Source organism: Zerene cesonia, chromosome 7, assembly GCF_012273895.1.
Source record: "Zerene cesonia ecotype Mississippi chromosome 7, Zerene_cesonia_1.1, whole genome shotgun sequence".
Taxonomy (NCBI): domain Eukaryota; kingdom Metazoa; phylum Arthropoda; class Insecta; order Lepidoptera; family Pieridae; genus Zerene; species Zerene cesonia.
The window spans coordinates 4,433,673-4,444,138 of NC_052108.1; the positions used below are offsets into that span (position 1 = coordinate 4,433,673).

At 31.2% G+C, this 10,466-nt stretch overlaps 2 protein-coding genes across 2 annotated transcripts; one reads left to right on the forward strand and one right to left on the reverse strand.

The window, feature by feature from the left end:
* Window positions 1–752: 752 nt before the first annotated feature.
* On the forward strand, window positions 753–6,676 carry LOC119840735 (sodium/hydrogen exchanger 8). Its single transcript, XM_038367454.1, has 7 exons — window positions 753–2,172; window positions 2,260–2,416; window positions 2,679–2,833; window positions 3,307–3,458; window positions 3,896–4,024; window positions 4,120–4,212; window positions 4,482–6,676. Exons 1-7 carry the CDS (start codon window positions 966–968, stop codon window positions 4,632–4,634), a joined length of 2,046 nt encoding a protein of 681 aa, XP_038223382.1. The 5' UTR covers window positions 753–965; the 3' UTR covers window positions 4,635–6,676.
* Window positions 6,569–7,743, reverse strand: LOC119840736 (probable prefoldin subunit 4). Its single transcript, XM_038367455.1, has 3 exons — window positions 7,580–7,743; window positions 7,075–7,296; window positions 6,569–6,993 (listed from the first exon to the last, which is right to left on the reverse strand). The coding sequence occupies exons 1-3, from the start codon at window positions 7,610–7,612 to the stop codon at window positions 6,841–6,843; spliced, it is 408 nt and encodes a 135-aa protein (XP_038223383.1). The 5' UTR covers window positions 7,613–7,743; the 3' UTR covers window positions 6,569–6,840.
* Window positions 7,744–10,466: the final 2,723 nt, after the last annotated feature.

The window sequence follows — 10,466 nt, forward strand, 5'->3', positions numbered from 1 at the left end:
ATGTTGTGCCCATCACTAGTCGTGACTAACTGATAGGTGTCAGGAACGCATTCTCTGAACGGCCGAAGTATAACGAGACAGTATAAGAGCCAAAGAAAGATTTTTTTGGAACCTGTGTTAACAGAAAAATGGCTTCTAAATGATTCAGTCAATTTGGAACAACGATTCTGACCTCTAAATTTAGGATGCTTACTCGATTAATGCGATTACATTTTCCTAAAATTAGTGACGACTTAATTAAGTCGACTAAATTTAGTGTAGTGTAATGAGCCCAAAATATATAGTGTACATAGATAACGTGATCATACGACCCGTTCTTAACGGGACAGTCCCGTTACCGGGATGTCTGTCCCGGTGACGGACGCTTTCCTGAACGAACCAAACGACAATTTAATTTTTCCCTGACGGGAAGGCAGATAACTAGAAAGTTTGAATGAAATGTTTCTACTGAAAATCGTTAGGACGAATGATTTAAGCGCTTTCATATCAACAAGCGAGGGTCAACGATATTCCTGTGACAATCTTATCCACAATAATTGAGAATATTTTTTATCTGCCTGGAATATAAAATATAAAACTCTACAAACCTTTATTCTATTAAATATTCACGCTATGTCCCGTTGAATATAAATGGTCATGTTATATATAAAGATAAAGAACGGTCTGCGAAGAGTAGTGTAATAATACGTACGCAGAGAGAACAGAAAGTAGAAACACAGACGTCATATTCGACGTCAGTTTCATTTGGACGTCAGTTTCACATATTGTCATTGACAATTCTTATGACTGATATCGTTTCTAGAAATACTACAATATATAGAAGTATTTATCATGATTTGTTTATTGGAATTGCGCTGGATAAATCAATTAAAATTTTTGGTATTTTGAAATTCATCAATGTGTAAGATTATATGTGCAAATACACAGTTATTATCGTCAATCTATTCGAAAGAAAATAATTAAATATGACTAAAGTCGCAAACATATTTTATTCTCTCGTTTGTATATTTGGAGTATTAAATGCTGTTAATGCTGAAATTGAAAAAAATATAATTGGAGAAGAGCCTTTTAAGGATACAAATAATGTTATAGATGTGCCATATACCCAAAATATAAAAGAAAAGTTGATTTCAAGGTTGAAGCGAGAAATACAAAATATTTCTAGTTCGAGTGAACTTCCCGTAACAGTTCCCGTAAATGTAGCAAATTCAACAGTACATATAAATGTAACAACGGAAAGTCCCAATACTAACAACGAAAGTTTTACAAATTCTTCAACATCACCTGTTCCACAGGTAAATGTATCTTCAACTGTCGCGCCGAATGCTTCGGATGTCAGTCCTTCTGATACAGCAGCCCTTCCTGGGAAGAGTTCAGCAGAAGATGAACACAATAGTTCTATGGCCATATTTTTTGTACTGTGTGTTTTAGCTCTTGGGATATTACTTATACACCTCATGCTGCAAACTGGATTTTCATATTTGCCAGAGAGTGTTGTCATAGTATTCTTGGGTGCTCTTATTGGCATGCTTATCAACTTAATGTCTATTAGGAATATAGCCAATTGGAGAAAAGAGGAAGCATTTTCACCAACTGCTTTTTTCTTAGTCCTCTTACCACCTATAATTTTTGAATCTGGTTACAATCTCCATAAGGGTAATTTCTTTCAGAATATTGGTTCTATATTATTGTTTGCAATTGTTGGTACTGCAATATCTGCATTTGTAATTGGAGCTGGAATTTATTTATTGGGATTGGCTCAAGTTGTTTATAAGCTGAGTTTTGTAGAATCATTTGCATTTGGTTCCCTGATATCAGCCGTTGATCCTGTGGCTACAGTTGCTATTTTTCATGCTCTGGATGTTGATCCAGTATTAAATATGTTAGTTTTTGGAGAGAGTATATTAAATGATGCTGTTGCAATTGTTCTTACTACAGCTGTACTAGGTTCTAATGATCCAGTCATGTCAACAATGGATGCAATCTTATCTGCAATAAACCGATTCTGGCTCATGTTTTTTGCGTCAGCTGGTATTGGGGTTGTTTTTGCACTTATAAGTGCTCTTTTACTAAAACATGTAGATTTGCGGAAAAATCCATCACTGGAATTTGGAATGATGCTTGTGTTTACATATGCACCATATGTGCTTGCTGAAGGAATCCATTTGTCTGGTAAGTTAACAATTTTTGCATTTGTACCATGTGGTTAAAAGACAATTATTTGATAAATGTATTTTCTATTATCTATTCTGTTTACAGGTATAATGGCGATATTGTTTTGTGGTATTGTTATGTCCCACTACACCCACTTCAATTTGTCCACAGTAACACAGGTTACTATGCAGCAAACTATGAGGACTCTTGCTTTCATTGCAGAGACATGTGTGTTTGCTTATCTTGGATTAGCTATATTTAGGTGGGTAGCACTAGTTTTATGTAAAATTCTTAAATATATCAATCATCATTTGCATTTGCTTTGCTATATGCTGAGTAATAAGGCCGTATTGCAGCTTTAATATTTAATCAGAACAGAAAAAAAATTATTTATATAAAAATTTGTTATTTTATTGTTGTTATTTTTATTTATATGCTTATAATGTGTTGTGTTGCTTTTGATTTTTGTCATTGTCAATCAAAGTTTCATTTGTGATACTAATATAACATCTTTTTTATTTCAGTTTTCACCATAGAGTTGAACCAGCACTCGTTGTTTGGAGTATAGTGCTTTGTCTACTAGGAAGGGCTGCTAATATATTTCCACTTGCATTACTTTGTAATAAATTCCGAGAACATAAGATAACAAAAAAAATGATGTTTATAATGTGGTTTAGCGGTAAGTTATTATATGTTTTTCATTGAACACAGAAATTTAAGAATAGACAGCTTATAAAAGCTCCAGACTTATGCAATAACAAGTTTAGTAATGTATTTTGGAAATTCAATTTGTAACATAATGAAAATATGAATGAATCTATGTCATTAGAATTTCATTTATTGTCTCCTTTCATAATATCTTTGTTCAATTACGTGCATATTAACAGTCATATATGTCACCATTAGATTGTAAAGATCGTTAGATTACAATCTATCTAGCGAGATTGTAAAGTATTGATTGATTGTGAACCGTATCATTATGATTGCAATTTGATTCATTATTCTTCGCTATATTGTAATCTACCGAAGTGAAACCGTTAAATGATACGTTCACAATCTATCAATAGTTTACAATCTTACTAGATAGATTGTAATATAACGATGTTTACAATCTTACGGTGACATATACATAGATATTATGATATTTTTCAGGGTTACGAGGTGCAATATCTTATGCACTTTCTTTACATCTTGATTTTTCTGACGAAACTCGACACGTAATTATTACCACTACCCTCATAATCGTGCTGTTTACTACGTTGTTCTTTGGTGGTTCTACTATGCCATTATTGAAATTCCTGCGGGTAAATATTTAATCCTTAATCAAATTTATAAAACTTCAGACACATTTAGTTGTAACATACTGTACTTATTTAAAAATAACTTTTTATTTTGAAATGCAAAAAAGCACTGTATTTCTAATCAACTATTACTATTTACTGTCACTGGTAATCCTCTCAAAATCAGCTGTGAGATCAGATCAGCTGTAACACACAGTACTCTGTGTTCAAGGTCAAAAACCTTATCTACGAAAAAGCTATGGTTTAAACGTAGCACGAACAAACAAACTTCAATTTTGTTCGTTATATACTACTAGCTTTACGCCACCGCGACTACTTTCTCGAGACTCAAACTATCTTGTATCAAATTTCAATTAAATTTGTTCAACGGTTTAGGCCTTTTAGAATATTATTAAATATAGATAACTTCAATGTAAATTATCATTCTTTTTTAAAAATAGGCTAACAAGAAAACAAAGCGATCTCGATCATTGCGGAAGCAAAAGGAAGTCAGTTTATCTAAAACAAAAGAATGGGGACAAACAATTGACTCGGAGCATCTATCGGAAATTACTGAAGAAGAATTGGAGGTAAATATGAAAAAGGAAATGAATTATTATATTGCTTGTTTATCATGTACCTCTACTGTATACTAAATTGGATGTATTCACTTGTTTTATTATAGGTTAACTACTCTCATGCTACTAGACTGAAAGGATTTGTGCGGTTGGATATTAAATATCTCATACCATTCTTTACCAGGCGATTTACACATCAGGTAAGTGATCATTTTGTATAAATTTCAACTTTTAGTTTTCATCCAATTTTTAAAACGATAACTTAAAAATTTGGATGAAGGCTTTGTTGGGTAACTCGTTACGGCGCCAGTCTGTCTGACTTTTCTCTCCCTCATGCATATGGCTATGGCTTCTTTTCTTTTTCTTTTATTCTGAAGGCTTTAATTTGAACTATAATTTGTATTATTTTTTTTTTACACCACTGTTCTTAAGACATTATACTAATGGTGAAATATATTATAATTTACAGGAATTGAAAGATTGTAAGAGTCAAATGACAGACCTCACCAACCAGTGGTACCAAGCGATAAGAATATCAAATGATCACGATACAGATGAAGAAGAAAGTATACAACAAAGTTCCTTATCAAATTCCCGCTCAAGTTTACAAAGAGGCGTGTGAGCTAGTGAAATCAATACTATCAGTATTTAGCATATTTTTATTTTAATCTTTACATCTTTTCCGCGCGTTATTGTGGAAGAATATGTACATCTGAAATTTACTTTAAGTTTCCATTCAATTGACCATGTAGGACCCTTATTCTTTTCCTCACCCTTCCCTTTCCATTCCCTTATTCCCGTCTACACTCACAAGATTTTTGTATCAAATTCTTTTCAAAAGATTTCTAAACAGAACTATTCCTTATAACTTCATTGACGTTTAATTATGAACTAGACTCGCAATTGTTTAAAAGGTCCTCTAAAAAAATGACCGAACGGCGTTGTATACACGCATTAATTTATGAATATTAATTCAAATTACCAGTTGATACTTATTTCTTTGCATGCTCAAAGACTATCGCTTACGCTCATGCGGGACGGATGATAATCATAAGAGACGGATGCGAAAAGTTATTTATTATTTGGTTAGTTTTGCACTGAATGTTTTGTGTGGTTTTTGTTCCAAGCACGATTACTGTAATTCTGCCTAAAGAACCCAAAGGTGGATTTAAGCTTCGGTTAGTTTTTGAACGGGTTTGTGAGTCTAGTTGTATAGTCTGCGACTGCGTCAATAAATAGCTAATATTTGCATATGACGCACAAATATAGTTAAAATTCAATTTAATGTTAATAAATGTAAAGTACATTTCAAAATTTGTAAAATTTGTTTTGTTTAAAGTAGTATGTTTAAATGAATTCGATTCGTTTAAATTATTTTCTTTTTGTAAATTTTATGCATTTTGTGAATGACATATGGCACTATCTGATGATTATGATTTCTCAGGATATATACTTTGACAACGGAGAATGCTGAATGACGTTTATATATATGTCAGGCTAGTATAAGATTCTGTGTAATACATAAAGGGTTAAAATACCAATGTATTGGCTAATGATATATATGAAAGAAACTCATCTCTCATTCAAGATTCTTGTAAATTTACTAATACCTGATACTAATATCCTGACTAATAGTTTAATTGTTAAATAAAACTGACCAGACCTTCAATGGTTCCACCATTCTTAAATTCTGTAAAAAAAGAAAGCATATTTATTTTATAGAATAATTTTGTAAAGGAAATTTTAACATGAAAAAGTAAAATAATTTAATACAAAAAAAAATATAATAATGAATTTGAATGTACTTAGGAAATAAAAATAAATCGTCCTGCTAATTATAAATTATGTGATGCCTTTCTGTAGTCAGCTATTGTGATAATGATATATAGTATTATTTATTAAGTATTATTATTATTAGTTAAATTATATGCACAAAGTTGTAAAAATATTGTATAGCATTATGGAATCTTTATTGGTTGTGTCAAATATGTGCACTTAATCATATTTTGTAACAGTAAGAAATGTATTTTTTTTTGCTTCTTTTATCACAAATATATGTGAGAAAATTGAGTAAGCCAATTATGAAAAAAACATTTTCATAAATTGAATTTTATCATCAGCCCATATGTTTCCACTGATGGGATACAGGCCTCTTATGAGGGTTCAGGTTATAATCCACTACACTAGCCAAGTAAGTGCGGGTTGGCAGATGTCACATATCGTCGAACTTTTTGATTCTCGGACATGCCGGTTTCGCGATGTTTTCCTTCACCGTTTTAAGCAGTGGTGATGTTATCTACATTTGCAGATAAATTGAAAAATCAATTTACTAACTGCACGCTCGCCCGGTCTCGAACCCCGACTTATCGATTTTAAAGTCCGAGGTTCTCACCACTGAGCCACCACTGCTTCGAATTGAATTTGACATATTGACAATCGTAAATAATTAATGTCACCAAAGTTACAATTTGTAATTGTTTTTTCTTATATATTTTTGTATATGAAATTTAATTTACTGGGTAGATTAATAGAGATAAATGATAAGACAGTAAATATTGAAATCAATATGTATTAAAAACACAATGTGTTATTCATAGCTTATTATAGCTTTTATTGCATCTAATTTGTTGATGGGTGTAATCATAATTTTGAAATTGCACAAAATCTTGTATATTTTAATGAAGTAATAATAAATTATTATCATGTGTTAAAGTTATTTATTTATACATTACATACTAAGCATAGCTTAAGGGAAATTAAATGAGAGTTATAAATACTTGAAATTGTTAAAAATTAGAAAAACATTTAAAGCACTTCGGAGAATAATATCAATCTTCTTCTTTTTCCAGATTAATGTGACTTCCAAATTTACCATACAAATGTGCTTTGAGCTCACTCATTTGCGATTTCAGCTCTTCACATTTTGATTCTAACTCACAAATCTCATTTTGTTTTTTAACTTTCATGTCTTCTAATGATTTCTGAAAACAATATGGTTATAATAAATCTATTAATTTCAGTAATATATTTCCATGTAATATTAGGATAACTGGAATACTAACCAATGTGTCTTCTAGACTTTGACAAATGAAAACTTCACCAACTAAGAAGGGAATTTTCTCTGAATCATCTGCAAGAGCTAGTTCCTCTACAGCTTCCTCCAAGTTTTTGATATCATTTTGTTTGATATTCAATTCATCCTTAATATCGTCTGCTTTAGCATTCAACCGTGCAAATTTGTTAATTTTTTGTTGATCTTCAAATGATATATGTACATCCGAATCCTGAAATTATTTGAGGAATAAGTAATTGTAAATTAAAATACCATACGCTCAAAGCCGCATGACATTATTTCGACTGTGATTCCATTATGTTGTAGTATGTTGTAGTAGAAAGAATATATAAAAACCTTTAAAAATTAAGCGATTCGTTTAGTAATAGTAGTACTATTACTTTTATTTAGATTATATTAACATTATGATTTTCCATTTTAGGAAAAATTGCAATTTTATACAAGTCTGTTGGACTACTAAAAATTTTTAAATAAATACTAAATTGTCTACAAACTGGTCGGTAGGTGCCTTTTCCGGAGTTCGCCATTACTTCAATTAATATTAAGTGATCTGGTGTTTAGTATGTATTATTTTTTTGAAAAAGTTATTTGATTTGAAAAATATAACCCTAAAGCTTAACAGTGACAGTTTTGACGTTTGACACTTGACGTTCAACTATAATAATTTTTTTTGAAGTCGTTTGAATAGGTGGGGCAGATAAAATATGTTTATCTATGGACAATAAAATGCTGTAATATGACTTCTGTACCAACAAAATATCCAAAATATTCACAGTCAATCACTTTCGCTCGAATTTTTAAGGTCATAGCGATAGAGAAAGGATTGACGACAGGAGAGAAGGTCTGGGAAGGGTGAGGAAAAGGAAACAGTCCAATTACGCAAATAAACAAGTTTTTTTCCAAATATTAGCCCGTACATTGTACGCATGTTTATACGCAAGTGAGTGACCCGTGACCCTATGTAAGTGTTTTTACTGAGTTGTCCTGAATTGAGTCCGCTGAGTGAGATATTAGAAAAATATGCCTCATGGCATGGCAAAGATCATCAAAACGAATGCTATATTATGAAGATATTTACTTCTAAATTTGGTGAAGGGTGAAGTAGGTATATTAAAAATACAAAACGGAAATTTGTCTCTTATGTTTTCGTATCCCGAGTGTAAAATGAACCTTATGAATAAGACTTCGCTGTTGGTCTTTTTTATCTGTCTGTCCGTCCGTCTATCACTAGAGTGTATCTGATGCAGTGTGATAGCTGGACATACACTTTCATAGATTATGTATTTCTTTTGCTTTAACAATGAAAAATAAAATAAATCTAAGAAAAGCAACACGGTTGCTACGGTTATAAATTTGATGGGTGACTATTATTTTCTTTAGATGATTTGTACGAAACTCTTAACGACTAGTGTCTTTGACCGATTTTTTATGATAAAGCGGACAATCGTGTTGGTGGGTCGCGAGGTAGTAACCAAAAAGCCTCCGCCGTAAAGTAATATTGATCTGCATATACATAAGTATGTTTCTGTTTATGCTGCTTTAAAAAGAGAGGATTTATTAAAATAACTTGTGAAGTATGAAATATATATACATATAAAGCTAGCTAATGATGCTGGTTTTATTTTTGGTACATACTAAAAAGAACAAAGATATATTTGTCAATATTTGGGATTTGAATGGATTTCTGTCTTCAAAACCTTGTAAATAGATTTAAAATTTATTTTTTCAGAGAAGAGATTATCTTATTTAATAAAATAAAGAATACCAATTGATCTATTCAATTTTGGTAGCTAAAACTCTTGAGATTGGCGAGGTTCGTAAAAGTAAAACGATTAAAAATTCATACGACTTTTTCATTTTTTTTAAATTATGAAGGTACCTTTAAATTAAGTCTAACATTAGCACCATTTGGAAAAAATTATCATTATTTAATTTGCATCTGCAATTCAATTGCATTTTTTTCTATTCTCTTAGACAGACACGTGGACAAGTAGTAACTTATATAATATACATGTCACGATTTCAGGTTTAACGACGTATTGTTTTGTTCCGCGATACTGAAGAGAAGTGAGGCCACTCGAACTCCAATGAGGATTTATATAAGACTAAATGTGACGCGCAGGTCTACTCGTGGACGAAAAAAATCGTAAAAGCAATATATTTCTATAGCAAATATATAGCTTATGTGTTATTCTGGTAAATAATTCTACATGACTGCCAAGTATAGTCATAATACAAAACAAACATACATGCATGCATTGTACCAACTTTCGCATATATCGTAGTATCTAATAGAAAGGTAACTAAGGATTTTAAGTAGATACTTTTTTTTTAATTGATCAAGCAGGCATTTGACCAGAGATCTAGGTTCGGATGAGGAACGAGGTGGTGAAGCGAATGCGCCAAGTTAATTAGAATACTACATTCATCATAATAGTTTCTTAATAACGACTGTAGGTACCTATGTGAAGACGTTGGTGGCCCGTTTAACTGTTATTATGTTAATGTAAGTGTTAATATTACACGTCAAAGAAAAAAAATGCTTGATTTCATAGCTCTAATTTTATTAGTTTCTACATCACTACATTCTGAAAAAATTTACATCGTTCGTGAATTAAGAACATCAAGAGGTGATTAGAAAATAAGCCAAGAATTATGATTTGCAATAAGTATAATTTATTTAACAAACTAAAGATTTTAGATTGCTCACTTGTAAATAAAATTAAAGTAAAATAAGTCAATGACACTAAAATGATTAATTAATGAGGTCCATTAGTTAAAGAGTTTATCTAATCAATTTTGATTTATGTTGGTCTCCTGTCTACATTCCATGACAGCATCCTTGCCCTATCAACGTGACGATTTTATTTAATCTGCAACATAAACACTTAATACAGTCATACAGTCATATTATAAATTTACTGTAAACTCTAGAATATCAAAAAATCTAAGATTTAACAATTATGAATCGTAAAAATCAGAGCTGTTCTGTGAGCATTGTTCATTTCGAACTTTAACCACAATATACTAGGTGAATCTTTGTTGCCTTTGCCCTAACCAAGTAAATAAGTGAAATTCGTTCTGGCTCACATTTCGTGCTCACAGTTCTAACGAAACCTCACCCAAAACTAGCCATTACGATATATCTATTTATTAATGTATTGACTGTTTAATAAAACAACTGATCGAGCAGTATGATATGATCATTATTTTCTCTATCATCATCATATAATATAATCTAATATAATCAACTTTTATCAACTAATATCCTAAATTTTAATTGCAGAGGTCCCAAAGAGTCGTTCCTTTTTTACGAATCTTTATATTTAGCAACTCATTACGGTCAATTTTTAGGATATAAATAACTATCTAATTAATAGA